General features: G+C 44.1%; 1 protein-coding gene and 1 non-coding gene across 2 annotated transcripts in view; one reads left to right on the top strand and one right to left on the bottom strand.

Annotated features, from left to right (window-relative positions):
• The window catches only part of LOC145337818 (putative G-protein coupled receptor 139), a 44,236-nt gene that overhangs the window by 3,782 nt on the left and 15,213 nt on the right, over positions 1-25,241 (bottom strand). Inside the window, exon 2 of the mRNA XM_080182672.1 lies at positions 13,624-13,764. Coding sequence (XP_080038798.1) covers positions 13,624-13,764 — 141 coding nt within the window. The remainder of the gene's footprint in view (positions 1-13,623; positions 13,765-25,241) is intronic.
• Positions 15,158-15,239, top strand: trnas-gcu (transfer RNA serine (anticodon GCU)). The gene has a single exon. It is a non-coding gene; the product is annotated as a tRNA-Ser (tRNA).

The raw sequence follows: 25,241 nt of genomic DNA, 5'->3' as shown, positions 1-25,241 counted from the left end.
ATGAAGTGTTAGGACACCAGCATACACGGAGAGATAGTTTAATGGTCTGTCCAATGACTGATACACACACACAACCTGCTCCATCTGCTCCTTTACTTTTTGCCGTCTTCCTATAATCTTCCAAGGAGAATGAATCACTTTACAATCCTCTGCTTTGGATTTCATCTGCAACTTGTCCACTCGCTCCGACAACTTGTTTATCTCCTTTTTGAAGTTTTGCACGATTCTCCTCGCAGTTAACAATGTTTCCAAATTTCACATTGCCCACAAATTCTGAAGTTGTGCCCTTACACCATTAGCTTCTTCACTAATATGTACTGGTGCATTTTCAAAGGCTTTGCAGCTTGTGTGGATATAAAAGTGTTTAACTGCAGATTGAAGCATTTCACGGAAAAGACAACCAATGTAATTACCTGTATATAATCTTCACGTAAAATTCACAAATATTTCACATTTGCAGTGAAGTGGTTTTATCGTTATTGTTCATAGAAATACCAGAAGAATATTTCGATTGACAAACCTCAGGCCTTTCGGCCCAGCACGCTTCCGCTACACTACTCTACCACGGAACGATAAAGCCCTGCTGTCTATAAATGTAGCCAGTCAGGTATTCAATTCGAAATTGTTTCACACCAGCAGCAGCGTCAGGAGGCTAAGTCTGGCCACATAATTCCACGACACAACACCAAGAATGCATTGAAAGGAGAAAGACAGACTCAAAAGTAGCAAGATACATTGTCTGGAAACATGTAACGACAGATGAAGTGATAGGACACCAGCATACACGGAATTGGACAATCAGTCACTGATGTGAAGGAATTTTGCGCTGAAAATATATGTTTGCAAATATATTTCCTGCTCTGTAACTGAGCACTCTGCTGTTTAGTGACGTTCGCTGTTATTGTGTAACGTGTTTTCCTGTTTGTAAATATATTTCCTATTATGTATCTGTTCTATCTGTTGTTGAGAGGTGTTTTCTGCTGTTGTGTAAAATACTTCCCTGTTGTTGTAAATGTGTGTCAGGCTGTGTAAATATGATCCATTGCGTGTCAATATATTTATCAGTTCTGCTGATATGTCGCCTGCTCTGTAAACGTTTTCCCTATTACGTAAAAATATTCTCCGTGAAGGTGTTTTCTCTTCGGCAAAAAAAACTTCCTGTTCTCTGATGTTCGGTGTCGGGTTAACATGTTGCATTTTGTGTTAAGATGTTCGCTGTTCTTGTGTAAAACTCTGGTTAAACTGCAACTGGATAACTATCGCTTAATCTTGACTTTATGTCACCCTCTGTTAGTGAGAGTGATTGGCGAATTCATTGTGTATCCAACACGTGTATGTGAGCGAGGTTGATTCTGTATCTGTTAGTCTCAGGTTGTGGTCGCGAGTTTTTACTTGTTTTATTTATTTACATAGAACATTCCAGCGCAGTACAGGCCCTTCGGCCCTCGATGTTGCGCCGACCAGTGGAACCAATCTAATGACCCTCTCACCTCAACTATTCCAATGTTATCCATATGCCTATCCACTGACCATTTGAACGCCCTTAAAGTTGGCGAGTCAACAACTGCTGCAGGCAGGGCATTCCACGACCTTACTACCCTCTGAGTAAAGAACCTACCTCTGACATCCGTCCTATAATTACCACCCCTTAATTTAAAGCTATGTCCCCTCGTGTTAGCCATCACCATCCGAGGTAAAAGGCTCTCACTGTCCACCCTATCCAATCCTTTGATCATCTTGTATGCCTCAATCAGGTCAACTCGTAACCTTCTTCTCTCCAATGAAAATAACCTCAAGTCCCTCAGCCTTTCCTCATAAGACCTTCCCACCATACCACGCAACATCCTAGTAAACCTCATCTGCACCCTTTCCAATGCCTCCACATCTTTCTTATAATGCGGCGACCAGAACTGTACGCAATACTCCAAGTGCGGCTGCACCAGAGTTTTGTACAGTTGTAACATGACCTCACGGCTCCGAAATTCAATCCCTCTACCAATAAAAGCTAACACACCGTACGCTTTCTTAACAACCTTATCAACCTGCGTGCCAACTTTCAGGGAGCTATGCACATGTACCTCGAGATCTCTCTGCTCATCAACACTACCAAGAGTCCTTCCATTAGCCCTATATTCTGTACTCCTGTTACTCTTACCAAAGTGAATCACCTCACCCTTATGTAAGGTGAGCTCACTGGCTTGGCCAACATTCATTCCCCATCTCCAACTGATCATGACGATGAGGTGATGAACATTTTTCTTGAACCGCTGCATTCCCGGACGCTCAGGTACATCCACCGTGCTGTTAGCTTAACGGTTAGCGAGGGAGTGGCAGGATTTTGCCCCAGCGACCGTGAAGGAGCAGCAATACATTTCCGAGTCAGGATGGGGTGTGGCTTGGAGGGAGGCTTCCAGGTACTGGTGTCCCCATGTATGAGCTGCCGCTGACATTCTAGATGGTAACTGTTATAGGTTTGTAAATGCTACTTAAGAAGAGCAGTTGAAGAAACACTGTTCCCATTGGCAGAGGAATGAAGGATAGTTTTTAATGTGCTGAGTGTTTAGGACCTGGACTGTCTGAGAGTGTGGCAGAGGCAACATCAAATCAGGGTTGTCAAAGGGGAATGGGAAAGGCATCTGAAGAGAAAGGATCTGATGGATTATAAGTCAATGACTGGGAAAGAAACGAGATGAACAGTGCTTGTACAGAGCAACACACAGACAAAGGCCGAATAGTTTCTCTCTTTGGATTCTTGGAATAGAATAGAATCCATTCTAAGATTCTGTATGTATGAGAGTTGGACTCATTTTCTATCGCTCTGTCTCTCGTATGATATGTGAGTGTTTGACTGAGTTTTTCTGAGTGAGTGAGTGAGCGGATCTAAGTGAGTGAAACAGCGAGGGAGTGAATGAGTGAGTAACAGAGGCTAAGTAAGTGATTTGCTGTGAGTGATAGAGTGAGTCTGAGAGTGAATGTGTCAGAGTAAGTCATTCAGCATGTTTCAAACTCTGAAATAATGACTATCGCTGCACCTGGGTGTGTGAGTGAGTTTTTGTGCCTGAGCGAGTCTGTGTGAGTGAGTGAGTCCTTCTTTATGAGTGAGTCGGCAGAAGTGATTGAGGCTGGGTGTGTGACTGAGTCTGGTTTAGTGAGTGATTGGGCCTGAGTGTATGTAAATCTGCTTGAGTGAGTGAGTCTGCATGTGTGAATGAGTCTGGATGTGTACGTGAGTCTGGGTGAGGGTGCGAGCCTAGTTAGGTGAGTGCGTCTGGTTGAGTGAGTGAGTATGGGTGTTTGAGTGAGCTTGTGTGAGTGAGTGAGTCTGGGTGAGTGAGTGAGTTAGGGTGAATTAATGATTCTGAGTGAGTGAGTGAGTCTGAGTGTGTCAGTGAGTCAGGATGAGTGAGTGAGTCTGGGTGAGTGAGTCTGAGTGTGTGATCCAATCAGAGCCTTTGAGTGAGCCTGAATGAATAAGTAAGTTGAAAAGTGTGTGTGAGTCAGGGTGAGTAAGTATGTGTAAATAAATTATGGGATAAGAACCAGGACACTGCTAAAGGGAGTGAGTGTGGAAAGACACAGATGCCTTTCTCCTCCATGCACAGAAACCAATGCACAAAACAGGTCAGGATATGAGGAATTCCGAAATTCTAATGCAACCCATTTCCAACAGAACTATTGCATGAACCTAGCCGAGCCAGCACGGAGAGTGTGCAACCGGAGATGAATGCAAGTACATTGTCAGTTAAACCTAGCTTCTTAGCTCAGTCCCGCTCTCCCTCACACCCACACCCACCGCCTCCACCTCCTCCCCACCACCCACCCCGCTACCCCCTCCCCACTCCTCACTTTTCATCCTCACTGCCTGGTTTTTGGGCCTGGTCTCTCTCTCTCTGCTTCTGCTTCATAAGCAAAAATGCAAAAAAAAATTCTATCAGTTAATATTGCTTCTTGGCGCATCTTAATGCTCTTGTTTTATTCGTTGTATTACTAAATGACCCATTTATTTGGTTGAAATTGATATTTTTAACATACACCATTTTTGTCTTTTACACCCTTATCCTGCTTAAACGCCTCAATGGAACATTGAGTGAAAAACAAATGGAATATTGTCCTCACAAAAAAATGGTTGGATGAGTCTGCGCGAGATTGAACTGTTTGTTCAGTAACTGTAACTAATCACCGTCTCCATGGACGTCAAATATAACACTGGAGAGTTCAGTTCTTCTATTGATAAGGAGCTGCTTTCGCTCTGACACCCACAGCATTACCATCGGAATTAGCTTTTCCAGAGAGAAAGGGAGGATGGATGATAATCTTCTTTCAGAGTTCAGAATATTATTTCTGTTCTTTGGTATTGAACGGATTTATTATCCCGTCCTTTCCGCTGTCGTTGTCCCTGGTAGGTTTTTGTATTGGTCTTTATTTTTTAGATATTTTGTCCTTAATTGTAACTGTTCTCTTCCTATTTACTCCTTCCGGTTGTTGAAGCCACTCTATGGAACTATCCATTCGTCCTCGCTTTTTTGTGAAGTACGTGTGTCAGACTCACAAGCTCGATCAATAAGATTCCCATTCACCGGTTTCCTTTGAAAAGGTGAAAGTGAACCAGCATTGCGAAGCTTTTCGCCGTATAGGATGCTGGTACACCTGCAGTGCTGATAGGAAGTAAGTCCCAGGACTTTGATCCAGCAGCAATGAAAGGACGATCAAACAGGTTTAAGTCAGGATGAGGTGTGACTTGAGAAAAGAAAAGCTTGTTTCTGTCTTAAAGTAAACGATTTTGCAACACAGAAAGAGGCAGTTCAGCCCATCGTGTCTGCAGCGACTATCAAACACCTATCTATTAATTTATACGTCAATTGGTCCACTGCCTTGTATGATATTGCGTATAACTTGCTCATCTACCTATTTATTAAATGTAATGTTTCCCGTCTCGACCAATCTTTCAGGTGGCGAAACTCAGATTCCCACCTCGTTCTTGTTTTCCGCAAATCCTCTCTAAATTTGCCGTCCCTGACCTGAATAATAAGCTCCCGGATTCCTGCAAGCGAATAAGATCCTTCCTAACCATTAATCATCCATGGCATGTTTTGAACCTGCTCCTTCAGAGGGCAGAGTTCGGGGGTTTGGGAGGTTCTATTGAAGGAGCCTTGGTGAGTTGCTGCAGTGTCGATGTCACACACTGCAATCAGTGTGCGTCGCTAATGGAGAAAGCGACTGGGATTCCAATCACGCGTTTTTTTTTGTCCTAATTTTGTCGAACTTCTTGAATGTTGCCGGAGATTACAGCAACCAAGTTTTGGAGAGTATTCCATCACACCCTGACCCGTGGATTGCCAGTGTTGAAAAGGATTTATGGATTCAGGAGGGGAATTACGCTGCACAGAATTCACAGTCTCTGATCTGCTCTTAGAGCCAAAGTAATTAGATCGCAGACCCCGTTTACATTTTTGGAAATTGTTACCAAGAGGATATTGACAGGGCCGCTTTCAGAGATGACAATTCATTCTATATCAAGTGGAGATCATTGGATTCTATGTTACTGCAGATAGGTGCGTGTGTGGTGAGAATGTTACCTGTCATATTTCAGTCTAAGCCTGAATGTTGCTGGTCCTGCTGCCTATAAACTCGGAATGCTTCAATATGTGTGGAGTTGTGAATGAGTCTGCCATTCTGCATTGATCAGCGGAAAACTCCATTTCCAATATTTTGATAGGAAAGCGGTCATACTTGAAGCAGCTTCTGATGATTGCGCCTCTGGCACTAGCCTGAGGAAAGCGGGCAGCAATGACCTTGGGGTCGGATGTTTCAACTCAAAAAAAGCCACAACCATTTTCCATTGTGCCAGGTCTGACTCCTACCAATAGAATGTTATCCGCCTGTTTCCCTTTGCCTCCAGTTGTATTAGAGCTAGCTGATGCCACAGTCCAAACAGCTTCGACAAATGCATGAAGAGTAAAAGAGAAACTAGGAAGAGGATAGGATCTCTTAAGGATCAAAAAGGTTACCTATGGGCAGATTCACAAGAAATGGGTGAGGTCCTAAATGAATGTCTCTTGTTAGTATTCACTGTTGAGAAAAGTATTGATGTTCGGGAACTTAGGGAAATAAATAGTGATGTCTTGAGCAGTTTACATATAACAGAAATGGAGGTGCCAAAAGTCATAATGCGCATCAAGATAGCTGGTCCCCGGGACCAGCTGAAATGTATCCCAGGACATTGTGGGTTGCTGGGGATGAATTGCAGGTCCACTGTTATTTGCCACTTTGAATGCTTTGGATGATAATTTAGGGGGCATTATTAGCAAGTTTGCGGATGTAGGAAAATTGTTGGAAAAAATTCTTAGGGATAGGATGTATAAGCATTTGGAGCGTTGCGATCTGATTAGGGATACGCAACATGGTTTTGTTCAGGGGAGGTCTTGCCTTACGAATCTGGTAGAATTTTTTGAGGAGGTGACAAAAACGGTTGACGATGGGCGAGCCGTTGATGTCATCTATATGGATTTCAGGTAGGCGTTTGACAAAGTCCCTCACGGTAGGCTGTTTGAAAAAGTTAAAGCACATGGAATACAAGGACAGGTAGCTGGATGGATTGAAAACTGGCTAGGCAATAGGAGGCAGAGAGTAGTAGTGGAAGGGTCCTTTTCTGGCTGGAGGTCTGTCTCCAGTGGTGTGCCGCAATGTTTCCTCTTCTCTTCGTAATATATATAAACAAATTGGAAGAGGGCGTACGTGGTGTGATCAGCAAGTTTGCGGATGACACCAAGATGGCAGGATTAGCGGATACTGAGGAAGATTGTCAGGTGACACAGCAGGATATCGATAGGTTGGTATACTGGGCAGATAAATGGCAGATGGAATTTAATCCTGACAAATGCGAGGTGAATCATTTTGGAAGGAATAATGCAGGGAGGAGTTACATGATAAAAGGTAGGCCAATTAAGAGTATAGAAATGCAGAGGGACCTGGGAGTGCAAGTGCACAAGTCTCTGAAGGTGTCAACACAGGTCGAGAAGGTTGCAAAGAAAGCTTATAGAATGCTAGCCTTTATAGGAAGGGGTATAGAGTATAAGAGCTGTCGCCTAACGTTTCAGTTGTACAGAACGTTGGTTAGACCGCATTTGGAGTACTGCGTCCAGTTCTGGTCACCTTACTACCAGAAGGACGTGGAGACACTGGAGAGAGTGCAGAGGAGGTTTACCAGGATGCTGCCCGGTATGGAAGGGCTGGGTTATGAGGAAAGATTGGAAAAACTGGGGCTCTTCTCCTTAGAAAGACGGAGAGTAAGGGGGGAGCTGAGAGAGGTGTATAAAATAATGAATGGTATAGATAGAGTCAACACTGGCAAGCTTTTCCCTAGATTGGGGACAACTATCACGAGAGATCACGAGCTAAGGGTGAGGGCGGAGAAGTATAATTTGGATACTAGAGGAAGGTTTTTCACACAGAGGATTGTGGGGGTATGGAATGCGCTACAAAGTAAGGTGGTGGAGGCAGGCCCTCTGGACTTGTTTAAGGTTTACTTCGATAGACACATGAGTGACACAGGGATGGAGGGTTATATAAGACGGTTTTAAAAAGGGACAGAGCCTCGGGTCGATACTAGAAATGTAATAGTATATGTTCATGTTTTGTCTCTTTAATCCACAGGTGTTGCTCCACCTTGTTGTCTAACGAGGGGCATGCACACGGTGGGTCGTGCGTGGGCTGCTCTTGGATGTTTCGAGAGTAGCCTAGTGCTTTGTGTCGATGTGTGTGCTTAAATCTGGACCAGCAGACGGGCACCACAACAGCTCAGTGACTACCACTGCTAGCTGTGCAGATACATGGATTTGGGCCTGTGTCTGTGGGAGTTTGCGCATTCTCGCTGTGGTTGCGTGGGTTTTCTCCGGGTGCTCCGGTTTCCTCCCACACCCCAAAGATGTGCTCTTAGGCTGATTGGTGTACCAAAGTGACCCTACACTATTCTCCCCTGAATCTGGCTACAGTAGCGGTACCATTCGCAAACACACGGGGCAAGGTAGGTGTAGGAAAATTCTTTAAAATGGCGGCGCGGGCTCGTTGGGCCGAAGGGCCTGTTTCCTGTGCTGGGTTGTTCTTTGTTCTTTGTTCTTTATGACATCAAGATTGGTGGTATAGTGGACAGTGAAAAAGTTTGTCAAAGATTACAAGGATCTTGATCGACTAGGCCAGTGGGCTGACGAATGACAGATGGTGTTAAATTTCAGTAAATGTGAGGTAATGCATTTTGGGAGATTGAACCAGGGCAGGATTTACTCAGCTAATATCGGGCGTTGAGGGTTATTAGAGGACAAAGAATTCTAGGGGTACAGGTTCATAGCTCCTTGAAGGTGGAGTCACAGGTGTACAGTGAGGTGAAGAAGGTATTCGTCGTTCTTGGTTTCATCGGTCAGAACATTAAATACAGGAGTTGGGACGTCTTGTTGAAGTTGTGCAAGGCAATGGTAAGGCCACACTTGGAACACCTTGGAGAGTTTGGGTCACCCTAATATGCAAATAATATTATTAAACTGGAAAAAGGGCAGAAAAAATACGTGGATACTCCAGGATTGTTGGTTTGCATCATACCAAGAGGCTGGATAGACTGGGACTTTTTTCTCTGGAGCGTAGGAGACTTAAGAGTGATCTTATAGGTGTCTATAAATGAATGGAGAGCATTGATCAACTCGATAGTCAAAACAATTTCCCAAATGAAGGGGAGCCCAAAATAGAGGACAAAGGTTTAAGTTGAAAGGGCAGAGATCCAAAAGGGTTCACGGGGCAAAATATTTCATTGGAGTGGCGGGGGGGGGGAGATGGTGATTGGCTGGAGTGAGCTGCTGCTAGAGACAGAACTGGAGATGGAGACAATTTTGTCTTTTAAAAGTGTTTAGACAATTACATGGTTAAGGTGGGTAGAGAAGCATATGGGCCAAACGCGTGTAAATAAGAATTTCTTACTGGTTAAAAAAAGGTGACAAAAAGTTGGATCAAAAGGCGAGATTCCCGTACCATAAACCTCTCTGATTGTATGACTCTGTGTGCTGCCTTGTTGCCAAGTGGAATTTGATAGCACAAGCTTTTGGAGCACCGCTTCTTTATTACCTGATGAAGGAACGGTGCTCTGAAACCCCGTGCTACCAAATTAACCTGTTCGACTTTAATGTGATGTGATCACACTACTTACTGTGCCTACCCGAGTCCAATGCTGGCAACTCCACATTATATCTCCCCAGAATGAATTTTCCTTGCTGGTTTGCAGTTCCAACAGGAGCACAGGGACATCATGATACTTGCAAGGTGCATCATCAGTTGTTTTGGTTTCCATGCACATTACTGCAGAAAATACGGATGCATGGGATGGAAGGTGATTTAGCAGTTTGGATGAGGAATTGGCTAGCTGATAGAAGACAGCGTGTGGTGGTTGATGGGAAATATTCAACCTGGAGTTCAGTTACTAGTGGTGTACCGCAGGGATGTGTTTTTTATAAATGACCGAGATGAGGGTGTAGAAGGATGGGTTAGTACATTTGCTGACAATACCAAAGTTGGAGGAGTTGTAGACAGTGAGGATGGATGTTACGGTTTGCAGAGGGACATAGATAAGCTGCAGAGCTGGGCCGAGAGGTGGCAAATGGAGATTAATGTGGAAAAGTGTGAGGTGATTCACTTTGGAAAGAGTAACAGGATTACAGAATATTGGGCAAATGGAAAGGCTCTTGGTAGTGTGGATCAGTGGAGAGATCTCGGTGTACATGTGCATAGATCCCTGAAAGTTGGTACCCAGGTTGATAGGGTTGTTAAGAAGGCGTACGGTGTGTTAGCTTTTATTGGTAGAGGAACTGAATTTCTGAGCCATGAGGTCATGTCACAGCTGAACAAAACTCTGGTGCGGCCGCACTTGGAGTATTGCGTACAGTTCTGGTCACAGCATTATAAGAAAGATGTGGAGGCATTGGAAAGGGTGCAGAGGAGGTTTATCAGGATGCCGCCTGGTATGACGGGAAGGTCTTGTGAGGAAAGGCTGAGGGACTTGAGGTTGTTTTCGTTAGAGGGAAGAAGGTTACGAGGTGACCTAATTGAGGCATACAAGATGATCAGGGGGTTAGATAGATGGACAGTGAGAGCCTTTTTCCTCCAATGGTGATGGCTAATACGAGGAAACATAGCTTTAAATTGAGGGGTGGTAATTATAGGACGCATGTCAGAGGCAGGTTCTTTACTCAGAGGGTCGCAAGGGCGTGGAATGCCCTGCCTGCAGCAGATGTGGACTCGCCAACTTTAAGGGCATTCAAATGGTCAGTGGATAGGCATATGGATAATATTGGAATAGTTTAGGTTAGAGGGTCATTAGATTGGTTCCACTGGTCGGCGCAACATCGAGGGCCGAAGGGCCTGTACTGCGCTGTAATGTTCTATGTTCTATGTGATTCATTCTGCAGCTCAGCTTCCACTTACTGGTGTGGATATTTGTCATGTGAGGTGTGATAAACAGGCGGAGTCGAGTTACCACGTATTACGCTTATTTTCCTCTTAGAAATCATAGAAAGAAACCCTACATTGCAGAAGGAAGCCATTCGGCCCTTGGAGCCTGCAGTAACAACTCACACCCAGGCCCTATCCCCGTAACCCTACATATTTAACAAGTTAATCCCCTAACACTAACAGACAAATGATCATGGTTAATCCACCTTACCTGAACACTTATAGACAGTGGAGGAAACCAGAGCACCCGGAGGAAACGCACGCAGACTCAGGGAAAATATGCAAACTCCACACTGACAGTCATCCAAGGCCAGAATTGAACCCGGGGCCTTGGCGTTGTGCGGCAGCAGTGCTGAGAACTGTGCCACCGTCCGGCCACTGCTGGTATTGCATGATGTTCTTTCAGAGACACCACAGTCGAAACGACATTCCCCAATCAAACTTGCACAGATTTTTTTTAAATTAATAAATCACAAAAACAGTGATTGAAAACTCAACATGCATCGACTTGTGGATATCCCATTTGAACTGTTGAACCTTTAGTTTCATTGGGCATAAGCACAAGGAAGTCACTCCAGCTCCCTGCTTCCCGACTTTGCTTTCCGAAATCCTTGTCGCGTTCTTTTTGACCAGGGTATTGCTGATCTGATATAATATTCACTGCGCTGCCCTATTTTGTACTCTGAAGCTCATGTGAATCGGATTAAATGGTTAATTTATGCTAAACCATCGTTCGCTTCATTTGAGCATGAAATAAACTGTCGGCAGAACTGCGACCATTATCATCCCATTGATGTGTTGGTCCAACTTGCGAAATATTTGATCAGAAACATTGATTTCCATTTAACGGTTCATCGTACAATACTAACGACTCATCCCAGTCTCCCGGATGTAATCACTTCAATCCATCATCATATAAAGTAATGCATTTGCTAATCACAATAAATACTCTCCATTGTAATTTGACTCAGAAGTTCATGTGATGTTTTCTTTGTGTTTTTTTTCCTTCCTCACAGTTAATATGTTGACGATTCTGACCCTCTCTCGGAGAAACTGTGGCCTTTCCAAATGTGTAACTCGTTACCTGGTGGCCATGGCAGCGGCGGATCTGCTTGTCATTATTATAGACCTGATTTTGAGGCATATCCCAACTGCTTATCCACGTGAATTTCGATTCATGCGGTACATCCAAATGTGTAACATCCACGCTGTCCTGCTTTTCGCAGTTACTGACTGTTCTGTCTGGTTCACTGTTGCTTTCACTTTTGATCGCTTTCTGGCAATTTGTTGCCAGAAGATCAAAACTAAATATTGCACAGATAAAATGGCGGCTATGATTCTCGGATCATTGACTGCACTGAGCTGTTTGAAGAATATCTTCTGGTATTTTATGTTTACAGGTCAATATCGAGGTACAAACGTTCCTTGGTTTTGTGATGTGTCAACAGATGTTCTGTTTTTAACTGTCTGGTCAGCAATTGAATTCCTTCATTATATTCTAACGCCGTGTGTCCCATTTGTCCTGGTTTTGCTCTTCAATGTGTTAACAGTCAGGCACATTTTATTGAGTAGCAAGGCACGGAAGAGACTCCGGGCTCAGAAGGATGTGCAGAATTCCGGAGACGCAGATATGCAGAGTCGAAAGAAAAGCATAATTTTACTGCTTGCTATCTCTGGGAACTTCATTCTCTTATGGTCAGTGTTCATGATGTATTCTATATGGAGCCGCATGTGGAATATTGGGTATCAATCTGTATATATTCATAGTTATATACGAGAAGCAGGATTTATGCTTCAACTTCTGAGTTGTTGCACAAACACATGTATTTATGCTGCGACTCAAACTAAGTTCAGGGCACAATTCAAAGATGTATTGAGGTATCCTATCGCTATAATTGCAAAAAATATCAAAAGATATTAAAAATAGACGTTACTGGAATGAACTGCCAAATCAAATACCAGCGAAACATCTCTCCCCTGCAGATCATCACCCAAATATCAACAGTGGGATCGATCAATTCTCCCCACAGGAGCACTGTGATACTGAGAGAATTCTTTAATTATACTCGCTACCAGAAGATGTGATGTAGAATCACCGTGGTCAATCTGGATTCCCAAAGGTGTTTGACAGGCACAGGGGAGATAGTCAGATTGGCACAAGTACAATTGATCTCATCTTTATTCGTACTGTGTTGGTAATAAAGAAACGGGGGAACACATTAGTTTGCCAAGTTGGATTTGTGATAGACTCATAGTTGGCTTTGTTTTCGTTTGCTGTGTCATCAAATTGGTTAAATGAGCTCCAAAAGGTCATCCATGATTGTTGCATCCAGATGGAGGCGTGGAGCTGGCTGGGGGAGAGGGTTTCGGGAGACCCTCAGCCTTAGTTTCCGTTTTTGGGAATTCTCAATGAAATCATAATCAACATTTCTTGTGTCCACCTGTTCATCTCAGTCGCTGCCAATGTATCGAACTGCAATGTATCTTCAAACACTCATCACTTATTCCAACCCAGATCAATATTGTGAAGCTAAACCTGGTCCAAAACAGGACTTAACGGGCTACATTTCGATTATTTAACGAGCCACTGAGAAGAATGATCCTGGACAGAGTGTAGAAACCTGGTGCACGTTTGTTCTTAGACGTATTATCACACATCCACTATGAAACATGTGCAATTTTGTTTATATCATATTCCCTCATTCTTGCTTTTTAAATGCATACACTTGAAACAATTCTCAGCGTCAGTGCCATCTGCAATATACCTTTGCGTTAAACCAGTTTTGCTTTCTGTCTTCCTTGAATGCCTTGTTATCCTTCACATCCTTTAGATCATTTGATCACTTCAGACACAAGTACATTTAGTACATATCTTCCCAGAATAGATCTATCACTAATACCGATTCTTAGGGAACACCACTGTTTAATTTCTTTGGTCTTGGAAAACGATTGTTCACTGACAATTTTGTGTGTACATGTCCCTGAATTCCATTAAATTCCATTTACAATTTACTGGTAAAGCCTCAGAGGATTCTCTGCCATCCAGTACTCTGGCCATCATGCCATCGTGGGACTGGCGTACCATCTGAATGCATTTGGGGAGGTAGCCGAACTTTGACATGATCCTCCACAGGCCTTGTCGGCTTCCAGTGTCGGAGGCTTTCGCGAAGTCAACAAAGGTTGTGTAGAGCTCGCGATTCTGTTCCTGACATTTCTCAGGGTAATATTCCACGTGTTGACTACGTGGCATCGCCAGATCAAAGGTGAACCGAAATGCTGGTGAATTGAACGAACGTTGATCTCAGGTCACGAAAAGTGTCGGTAAAAATGTAAAGATTTGCATTTTTGAAAGTTTCATTATTTGACAGCCTTTTTCGTTTCTGTTTCAAAGTTGGAGAACAACACAAGTACAATTTGAAGTAATAAAATTGCAATAAACTCCCCGTCGGGGAATGGAACCCCGGTCTCCCGCGTGACTGGCGGGGATACTAACCACTATACTAACGAGGAACTGGCAGTTAAAGCGACCATACGCATCGTACACTTGTCATTTTCACTTCCGGAGCGACAACTCAGTTCTGACGAGATCAGTTATTTTCCCCAATGCGGTGAACCATTTAATGCAGCAAACAGCGGCTTTAACAAACTTATTAAGACTTTTGGATTAGCAGGAAAGAGAATGAGATGGATGCATGAAGAAAAAACACAAATCAGGTGGAGACAGAAAGGTGCGTTTGCCGTTCATATCAAACCGCATGTTCTTTTTAATTTTGGAGGAAAGACGGGGTGTCTTGAAGTCTGAACATTCTGGACAATCTCAGCTGGTCTCTCTCCACAGATGATGTCAGACCCACTGAGTTTTTCCAGCATTTTCATTTGGAACATAGAACATAGAACACCACAGCACAAACAGGCCCTTCGGCCCACTAATTGCGCCGATCACTTATACACCTACTAAGCCGTAGACCTATCTATAACCCCCAATCCCATTAAATCCCATATACTCATCCAGTAGTCTTTTAAAAGACCCCAGCGAGTTCGCCTCCACCACCACCGACGGCAGCCGATTCCACTCACTCACCACCCTCTGAGTGAAAAACTTACCCCTAACATCTCCTTTGTTGTTTCAGATTCCAGCATCGGCAGGATTTTGTTTCTATCTTGTCTCGAAATGTTTTTTTTTCTCCAAAACCGCTGGAAGTTTCAAAGTGCTTTACAGCTGAAGTGCTTCTCTTTAATTATATTGTCTTTTCATTGCCCGAGGTACAGGTGCAGATCGAGCAAAAACATAAAATATTGTATCTACCAGAGTTTGGAGATTTGTTTTTTCGGCAACAAACAACTTTCTCCGGATCCAAAATCCAAAGACTGATGAGTAAGAGTTATTTGAGCCTGATGTGATTTGAACACGCAACTTTTTGATCTGGAATCAGACGCGCTACCGTTGCGCTAGAAGCTCACACCACTGGGAGCCCTTCTACATCTCTGTTATTTTTGGTGAATTCAAAACTCAAACAGGGAGTTGTTTCCCTCTTTCCTTTCTCGGGATTGAAATCGAATGGAAGAGGAACAACGAACCAAAATTAAAGAGAAAGCAGAAACACAACATTATCTTACAGGAGAAATGTGTTCTTTGTTCAAGAGGTGATTAGAACGTCCGTTATTGCATGACGAGGTGGCCGAGTGGTTACGGCGATGGACTGCTAGTCCATTGTGCTCTGCACGCGTGGGTTCAAATCCCATCTTTGTCGATGTTGCATATTCTATGCCCCTTTATTGAAGTTGAACTCAATCTGTGAAGTTCCGGGGATGCGGCGTATAATCGTAAGTGCTGGCCAGCTATTCGAGAGCACGTTAGGTTTTCTCAGCTTTGCCCTTCGGCTGAGATGTGGTTATCCTCCGACTGCATCCTCACCAGTAAATCCTCCCTGTTGAGATGAGGGCTGAGTGCATGGTAATGTGGGAATATGCTGACTTCGCCTTTATTTTCATTCAGACTGTGTTTCTTTTTTTCATTATCTGCTGCTGTGTGAGGATTGGGATCTTTCTGATTCTGTCTGTGGAACTGTGCGTGTACAAGCGATGAGTTCTGACAGTCAGCTCCCGGAACTGTAAATTAGCTTGGAATCCATTCTGTATTTGCAATCTCTGCGATTGTAAACGAGTTGATGGATTTCCTCATTTTGAATCTCCGATGGACTTTTCTCAGCGTCGCTGACTGGGCCATTGGACAGTGATTACATTTCAAAAATACTTCATTGTCATTAACATACTTTGGGACGTCCTATGGTTTTGAAAGAGCGACAGAAATTTCACTAGAACTCCAATAGGACACAGACACTTTTTATTCATTCATGGAGCCTGGGTGTCACTGGCTGGGCAGCATTTATTGCCCAAACCTCGCAGCCCGAGGGCAGCTGAGAGTCAACTACATTGCTGTGGATCTGGAGTCACATGTAAATGGAAAGGGCGGTAGGTTTTGTTCCCCAAAGGGCATTAGTTCATCATATAAGTTTTTCCGATGATGGTCAGTCATTTCATGGTCAGCAGTAGATTATTGATTACAGATTTTTTTTATTAAATTCAAATTTCACCAACTGAAATGGCAAGATTCGAGATCTAGAGTATTAGCTGAGTTTCTGGATTAATATTCCAGTGATAATACCACAAAACCTCATGGTTGAAAAGCTTGTGTTCTCAGCACCTCGTCAGAATCATAGAATCATCCGGTGTGGAAAGAGGTCATTTGGCCCATAGCCTCCAAAATTCCCTCAAACCGACCGCTTTCGTAGGTGATTGGCTCTGTGGCTTAGTTGGTTACGGCGCCGGCCTCGTAAGCAGGAGGTCCTGTGGTTCATAATCCCAGCAGAGCCTTGATTCTTTCCCAATGATAGTTGTAATTGTGCCAGTCACAAAATCCATTTCTGCTTTCCAGTTTTGTCTTTCCCTTCACAGTGGATAATCTCCAACGATGGAAAAATTTTGAGACTCTCCACCAAAACTTCCACTATTTGTTGAGATGATCCAGGTATTTTCATCATCTTGCAGTTAAAAAAAATTTCACCTGCAACAAACCCAACGCTGTAAGTTCTACCAACACACATTTCCATTATTTTCTCAGGGAATTCCGAACACAGTCAAATGGCCTGAGAAAAACACAATCCCGACAGTGCTGAAGGGGACCGTTCTGCCCATCGAGTCTGTACCGACCCTCCGACAGAGAATTCAACATAGGATCTATCACCGCAGTGCCACACACCCACTCCGCTAATCCACTGACATAAATACCTTGGGGGCGAAGGGACAATCTAACATGGTCAAATCCATTCAACCTGCTCAACTTTGGAATGTGGCAGGAAATCGAATCACCTTGTTTCCTAAGATCATTTGTCTGGGTGAATTCAACTTGAACAGAACTACAGAAGTTTGGCACCATCCAGGGCAGAGCATCCCGCCTCATTCGCTTCCCATGTCTCAAAATTCACTCCCTCCACTACCGACACACAATGACAGCAGTGTGCACCATTTACACGATGCACTGCAGCAACTCAGTAAAGCTCCTTTGCCAGCACCTTCCAAACCCACGACCACAAGGACCGAGAAGGACAAGCGCAACAGGAACATCAGAATAACATTGAAAAAGAGCCAAGGCTCCGCTGAAGATTTGAACCCCAGATCACCCTACTTACACAGCAGGCGCTTTAACCAACTAAGCCACAGAGCCGGTCCCTACGGTAGGTGGGTTCAGCGGAATGCTGGAAATACGTTCCAAATCTGGTGGTATTTGTGAAAAAGGAGATACTGCCAGGTTGTGGGACACTGATATTTATTTATTGATTGTAGCTATTTATAAGTTGTTGTTGCGTGTGTGCGTTCCTTCATCTTATTTATCTTCCAAAAGAAATGAAATATCTAATTGAAAAAAGATGTTACTATTTCCAACCCAACCAGCGAGCGTTGTGTCAAACTTTAAGAAAGGTTTGTGATTTATTCTCGAGTCAGTGGTTTCCCTGGGAGCCGGGTTAACAGAAACAGCATGGAGAGATGGCAGAGCAGGAAATGTCGGTGCCGAAGGTGAATCACATCAATGAAGCAGCAACTGGTTTGTTACTAACCTGACCCATAATCCGATTGTGGTGGGACTCAAACTTTGAATGGCTGAAGTGCCATTATTGAGCAGTCCAACGCGCCACAGAGACACATGGATTTCCCGGTATAGTCAATATAACTTGGAATTTGCTATTACCTTGAGCAGTTGAGTCGACCAGCATCGGTGTCCAAAAGGGAAATCTAGTCGATGAGACGATGGAGAATGAAATTCAGAGATAAGCAGATGCTGTTACATTGAAGATTTTGAGTAGAGGATCGTGTGGAATCATGTACTAATTAGAACAAAAGCCCCGGTTTCAATTAGGTACCTTCCGGGTAGAATGTGTACAGATTTGCAAAGTCTCTCAGATAGATTTATAATGAATATCACACACATATGTCACACCAGAGACAGAGCGATACAGAATGAGTCCAACACTCATACATCTAGAATCTTAGAATGGATACAAGAAAGAGACGGAGACCATTCGGCCCTTATTTTGTGTGCTGGTCTGTACACGAACTAATCGCTCATCCCTTTCTCAGTTCTTGTCTCATAACCCTGTAAACCCCTTCACTTCAGGTGCTGATCCCATTCCTCCTTGTCAGTCCTGATTTGATGCTGCCTCTGCCACACCCTCAGGCAGTGCATTCCAGGCCCTAAACACTCAGCGCATTAAAACCCATCCTTCTCTCCTCTGCAATGGGAACAATATTTCTTCATCTACTCTTCTTAGACTGCACCCACTAACCCATCACCTCTACCATCTCGAAGGACAATGGCAGCAGATACATTGGAGCACCAGCAACGCAAGCTGCACGCACCCCTCCCCCTCCCCCCCACCCGGCCTCGAACCCACTCACCGACTTGGAAATACATCACGGCGTCTTCACTTTCGCAGCGGCAAAATCCTGAAACACTGTTAGGCTGACAGCACCGTGGCTGTTCCGACACCTCAGGGACTGCAGCAGTTTAAGAAAGCAGCAAACCACCACCTACTGAAGGCCAGTCAGGGATTGGTAATGAATGCTGGCCTAGTCAGTGATACCCACCTCTCGAAATGAATAAAACAAATAAAAATTCGCAACTACAACCGGAGACAGAGAGATACAGAACAAATCTCACTCACACGCATGTGTTGGATACAATATGAATCAGCCAATCACATTCCCGAACAGACGGTAAAAGGCAGTCGAAATTGGGCGATCGTTATCCACTTGCAGTTTAACCAGAGTTTTGTACAAGAACAGAGACGATCTTAACACAACATACAACGCTTTAACCCAACATGGAACATCATGAGATCAGATAATTAACATTTTGCTGAACAGAAAACATCTTCACGGAGAATATTTTGACACAACAGGGAACACGTTTACAGAGCAGGGCATTTATTAACAGAATATTATAAAAATATTGAACATAGAACATAGAACATAGAACACTACAGCGCGGAACATGCCCTTCGGCCCACAATGTTGCGCCGACCAGTCTTATTTTAAAAAAAACATTGACCCACTAATCTAAACCAATCCCTTTTCTACTTGATTCCCAACTTTCAGGGATCTATGTACACATACACCTAGATCCCTCTGCTCCTCCACTCTATTCAAAGTCCTCCCGTTAGCCCTATACTCAACACATCTGTTATTCCTACCGAAATGGATTACCTCACACTTCTCCGCATTAAACTCCATCCGCCACCTCGCGGCCCAGCTCTGCAACCTGTCCAAGTCACCCTGCAAACTTCGACACCCTTCCTCACAATCTACCACACCTCCGACTTTGGTGTCATCAGCAAACTTACTAATCCACCCAACTATACCCTCATCCAGATCATTAATAAAGATTACAAACAGCAGTGGCCCCAAAACAGATCCCTGAGGCACACCACTCGTAACCGCACTCCATGATGAATAATTACCATCAACCACCACCCTCTGTCTCCTATCTGCTAACCAATTCCTGATCCAAGTACCTAAATTACCACCAATCCCATACATCTGCATTTTCTGCAGAAGCATACCATGGTGAACCTTATCAAACGCCTTACTAAAATCCATATATACCACATCTACTGCCTTACCCCTATCCACCTCTTTGGTCACCTTCTCAAAGAACTCAATAAGGTTAGTAAGGCACGACCTTCCCGATACAAAACCATGCTGACTATCTCTAATCAATTCATTACTCTCCAAATAACTATAAATCCTATCCCTAATAATTCTTTCTAAAACCTTGCCCACTACAGAAGTAAGACTCACTGGTCTGTAATTCCCAGGGAAGTCTCTGCTCCCCTTCTTAAACAATGGGACAACATTCGCTGTCCTCCAATCTTCTGGTACTATACCAGAGACCAACGACGACCTGAAGATCAGAGCCAGTGGCTCTGCAATCACCTCTCTTGCCTCCCATAGAATCCTAGGGTAAATCCCGTCCGGACCAGGGGACTTATCTATTTTCAACCCATCTAGAATATCCAAAACATCCTCTGTATCAACTACAATACTTTCTATTTTACACCCCTTCACCCCAGTGACCTCCTCAGCTACATTCATATCGTCCTGCGTGAACACCGAAGAGAAATAATGGTTAATTGACACCAAATGGATCATATTTACACAGCCGGAAATCATTTACAGCATCAGGGAGGCATTTTACACAACAGCAGAAAACACTTCTCAGCAACAGAGAGCACAGTTACACAGCAGGAAATATATTTACAAACATGGATTAGCAACATGTATTTATTCCTTTAAAAATAGTGATGGATTCTCCAATTCCGTGTCTTGCAGGTTTCCCAACACTTTGTCTGTCGTTCCATGTGTCCAAGCAGTCTCTCATGCTGCTATTGTGTGTTTTTCTCTGTCTATTGTATTCTCGGTGTGATGCAGTGATGCCTCCTCACACTGGTGTTCCTATGAAACGATGCAGGAGTGAACATCTGCCTGACTACATTGATAGGCAGCAGCAGGGGCTTCTGACGTAGCAGAGTGGCGCAGCGGAAGCGTGCTGGGCCCATAACCCAGAGGTCGATGGATTCGATGCCATCTTCTGCTATTCCTGTTCACAGTGGTGATGAAACAATTTAACGGTAACTGAGAAGCAGTTGTGACTTTTACCTGGAGAACATCAATTGATATTTGGCTTCCCTTTTCACCGAAACACGTCGATCTGTACTAAATGGATTTTATATGCAACCAGAGTATTACACAAGAAGGAATAACATCTTAACACAACATGCAACAATTTACTGACAAAAAAAATCCTCACAGAGAATCTTCTTCACACAACAGGGAACACGTTTGTCAGAGAAGGGGACAATAAACAGAACAGAAGGAAAAAATATTTACAGAGCCGGAAACACAACAACAGGGAAGCATTTTACACAACAGCAGAAAAAAAACACTCAACAACATTTGAGACAGTTACCTGGGTAAGACTGGTCTGGAGAGATATTGGCAAAACACCGATAATTGGAATTAACTCCGAGGTAAAAAAAACTGGGCGGCATGGACACTTTGGGCCGAAGGGCCTGTTTCCAGGCTGTAACCCTCTGTATCACAGAGCACAGCAGGAAATATGTTTACAAACAGTGAAACACTTTGCACAACAACAGTGAACATCTTTGAACAATAGTTCAAAGCAGGACAGCTGCGCAGCAGGAAATATGCTTACAAGAATATATTTGCAACAGAAAACTAATTTAACATGTGAGCGATCAATTCCGGGTCCTGCCGGTTTCTCGGAACCTTTGTCTGTCGCCACACGTGTACAAACAGTCTCTTTTGCTGCTTTTGTGCGTGTCTTTCTCTGTCCATTGCATTCTTGGTGTTCTGCAGTGGAATTGTGTGGCCAGACTGAAGCTCCCTCACACTCGTGCTGGAATTAAACAACAATGTGGAAGTGAATATCTGAATGGCGACATTGAGAGGCAGCGGGGGGGAGCTGGATTTACCAGAGCAAAGTGACGCAGCGGAAGTGTGCTGGACTGATAATTCAGAGGTTGATGCATCAAATTATTCTCTGCTATTTTCTGTTAACGATGATAACAAAACCACTTGACAACAATTCTGCAACATTTCAATGGAATATGCAAGCATTTGCATTGGCTCCGCTTTTCTGTTTTCACCCTCAAACTGCAGTAAATCACTTTGATCTGCACACAAGCTGTAGATACTGTGAACATGCACCAGGATATATTAGTGACCGAGGTCATGGCAGGGCACAATTTCAGAATTTGTGGATGATGTGAAAGTTGGGAGCATTGTGAACTCTGAGGAGGATAGTGTAAAACTGCAAAAAGGACAGAGACAAGTTGACGGAATCAGTGGTCAAGTTACAGATGAAATTCAAAGCTGAGAATTGTGAAGTGATTTATTCTGGTAGGAAGATTATACAGAGACAATGAAAAGTAAAAGGACCCGGGTTCAATACTGGCCTTCGGTGACTGTACGTATTTTCCACATTTTCTCTGTGCCCACTTGGCATTCCTCCGGGTGCTCTGGTTCCCCCCACACTCCATTGATAGGGTAAATGGACTTACCATGCTAAATTTCCCCTCATGTCTCCCAGTATGTTTAGATTAGGAGGATTAACAGGTTCAATATGTCAGGTTGTGTGGATAGGTCAGAGAATCAGTGCACACTCAATGGGCCGAATGGCCACCTTCTGCACTGTAGGGATTCAATGATAGAGATTTTCATATTCCAGTCACGAGTTCATCAAGAACCCGATTCAGTGCCTAATGTACATATCTTTGGAAACAAAAGCAACATTTCACATCGCCAATCCACCTAAACTGCACCTCGTTGAACTACGGAGCAAACCAGAGAACCCAGAGGAAACCCACGGGGGAGAATGTACAAAATCAGCAAAGGGTCAGAACCAAAGTCAGGTCTCGGGGCTCTGAGGCGGGGGAGTGGGATTGGATAGACTGCTGTTTCAATAATGCCAAATGGCGGTAATTTGTAGCGGGTAGCTCGTTGGTCTAGGGGTATGATTCTCGCTTTGGGTGTAGTATTAAAGTGCGAGCGGTCCTGGGTTCAAATCCCAGACGCGCCCTGCAATTTTTTTTAAAGATAATTCTTTGCAATGAAAGTGGCGACAATAAGTGAAAGCCGAAGCAGTGTTTACCTCCAGAGAACTCATTGCACAGAAAATATCTCTGCAGAACTCGAAAAGCAACCATACGGCCTGACAGAACTGGGAATCCCAGTCAGATTTTAATTTTTCCATGTTTTAGTTTGATTCCGGTGCTCCGAGTGAACCGTGAGTATTGGTGAGTTTCAGCAGTCCTGTTGAGGGTAAATTTGGAATCAGACGACGGACACACGGACAGAGGAAATAAGGGCAGAAGAAGGCCGTTCGGCCTCACAAAACTTTCCCGCCATTCACTAAGATCATGGCTGAACTGTTTGTGTTTCGATTTCCACATTTCCATCATTCAGCTCGTTATTAAACCTCTTCCTGAGGAGATTAGATTTTCCCCCACAGAATTGTATTAATCTATTTGCTACAAAGCCTGTTCCTCCATTCGGGAGCATCAATAATTTATTAAGATCACACAAAAAAAGATTGATTTCTTGAGGGGAGAGTAATATAATGAGATGAGAAAATTTAATGAACAAAACAACAAGGAAATACATTCTGAGAAAGCGCCCTGCAATGTTTGCAAGAAAATGCAGAGCTTTTAGCTGAAGAAGGAAATCTCAGTTTGCTGTAAGTTCGACCAGATATCTGCATAAAACGGCCGCTGTAGGACTCGAACCCGCAATCTTCTGATATCATCATTGCCATGGGTACCGAAGTCAAACGCCTTACCCATTAGGCCACGCGATCAACATATACACTACGACCCCAAATGTTAGCGCCATGTGAATAACTGCCGTGATTATATTTATTTTCCGTTCTGTTTTTAGTTATATCTCTGATTCCTAAATGCCAAAAAAATTGAAGTGGATTACCCAGAGTTTGTCAACAGCAGAAATCTAAAGCCCACTTCTAACATTCTTGGCTGCCTGTCTGTGTGGAGTTTGCACGCTCTCCCCGTATCTGCGTGGGTTTCCTTCCAATGCGCCGGTTTCCTCCCATCTCCAACTATGTGCAAATTAGGTGGATTGGCCAGGCTAAATTGACCCTTAATGTTAGGGGGAATTTGCAGAGTAATGACGTGGGGTGACAGGGAGGGATTCTCTGTCGGAGAGTCGGTGGAGAATATCTGGGCCGAATGGCCTCCTTCCGCACTGTCGGGATGCTTTGCCTCCTGCACTTCCTGTCTTCAATCTTCAATGCCTTCAATCCTTCTGCTCGCAGCTAATGCAGCAACTTCCCCCTGTGTACCTTAGTTAAATATGTTCTACTCTTTTACACCTCTCTTCCAGCGCCACTCAATCCCTTTTGCTGCAAGGAGAGAAACTCCGAGTTATCCAGCCATACCTTGGAGCTAAAATCCCTCACCGCTGGATCCAAAACAGTAAATCTCCTTTCCCCCTTCAGAAGGACTCTCACACACTTTGTAAAGTGTCGTTACCGGGTCTGGGGGCAATCCCAAAACAGCTCAGTTAATCAGAGCTTCATAAAGATTGAGCAGGACTTCCCAGTTTTTATACTCAGTATCTCCAGTTAGGAAGCCAAACATCCAATCCGCCTTCCTGACGACTGTGAGCAATTTTGGTCCCCTTGTTTGCGAAAGGATACACTGGCCTTGGAGGGAGTGCAGAGAAGGTTCACCAGGTTGGCACCGGGGATGAGGGGGTTAGCTTATGAGGAGAGATTGAGTAGATTGGGCCTGTACTCGTTGGAGTTTAGAAGGCTGAGGGGTGATCTTATGTTGACATTTAAGATAATGAAGGGGCTGGATAGGGTAGAGGTAGAGAGATTCTTTCCAATTAGAAAGGAAATCAGAAGGAGAGGGCGCAGCCTCAAAATAAGGGCGGGAGGGGGAGGGGGGGTCAGTTTAAAACAGAGTTGAGGAGGAACTGTGTGCAGTTTTGGGCGCCGCACCTGCGCAAGGATATTTTGGCCCTGGAGGGAGTGCAGAGGAGGTTTACTAGGCTGATACCGGAGTTGAGGGGATTGAGCTATGAGGAGAGGCTGAATAAACTAGGCTTGTACTCGTTAGAGTTTAGAAGAATGAGGGGAGATCTCATTGAGACGTATAAGATGATGAATGGGATGGATAGGATAGAGGTGGAGAGACTCTTCCCGCTCAAAAAAGACAGTAGGACTAGGGGGCACAGCCTCAAGATAAAGGGGAGGCGGTTTAGAACGGAGTTGAGGAGGAACTTCTTCACTCAAAGGGTGGTGAATCTCTGGAATTCTCTGCCCGTTGAAGTGGTGGAGGCTGCCTCGCTGAATATTTTTAAGAAGCGGGTTGATGGGTTCTTGATAAGAGAGGGGATTAAGGGTTATGGGGAGAGGGCGGGAAAGTGGAACTGAGCCACAACAGATCAGCCATGATCCTATTGAATGGCGGGGCAGGCTCGAAGGGCTAGATGGCCTACTCCTGCTCCTATTTCTTATGTTCTTATGTTCTTATGTTCTTATGTTCTTAACTTCTTCTCTCAGAGGGTGGCGAAACTCTGGAATTCTCTTCCCATTGAAGTGGTGGAGGCTGCCTCGTTGAATATGTTTAAGTCACGGGTAGGTAGATTTCTGATCG

The sequence above is a fragment of the Carcharhinus amblyrhynchos genome, unplaced genomic scaffold (genome assembly GCF_965287045.1).
Source record: "Carcharhinus amblyrhynchos unplaced genomic scaffold, sCarAmb.v2.hapA scaffold_79, whole genome shotgun sequence".
NCBI lineage: Eukaryota > Metazoa > Chordata > Chondrichthyes > Carcharhiniformes > Carcharhinidae > Carcharhinus > Carcharhinus amblyrhynchos.
The sequence above is the reverse complement of the archived record's forward strand: the minus strand, read 5'-3'. Positions and strand labels throughout refer to the sequence as shown.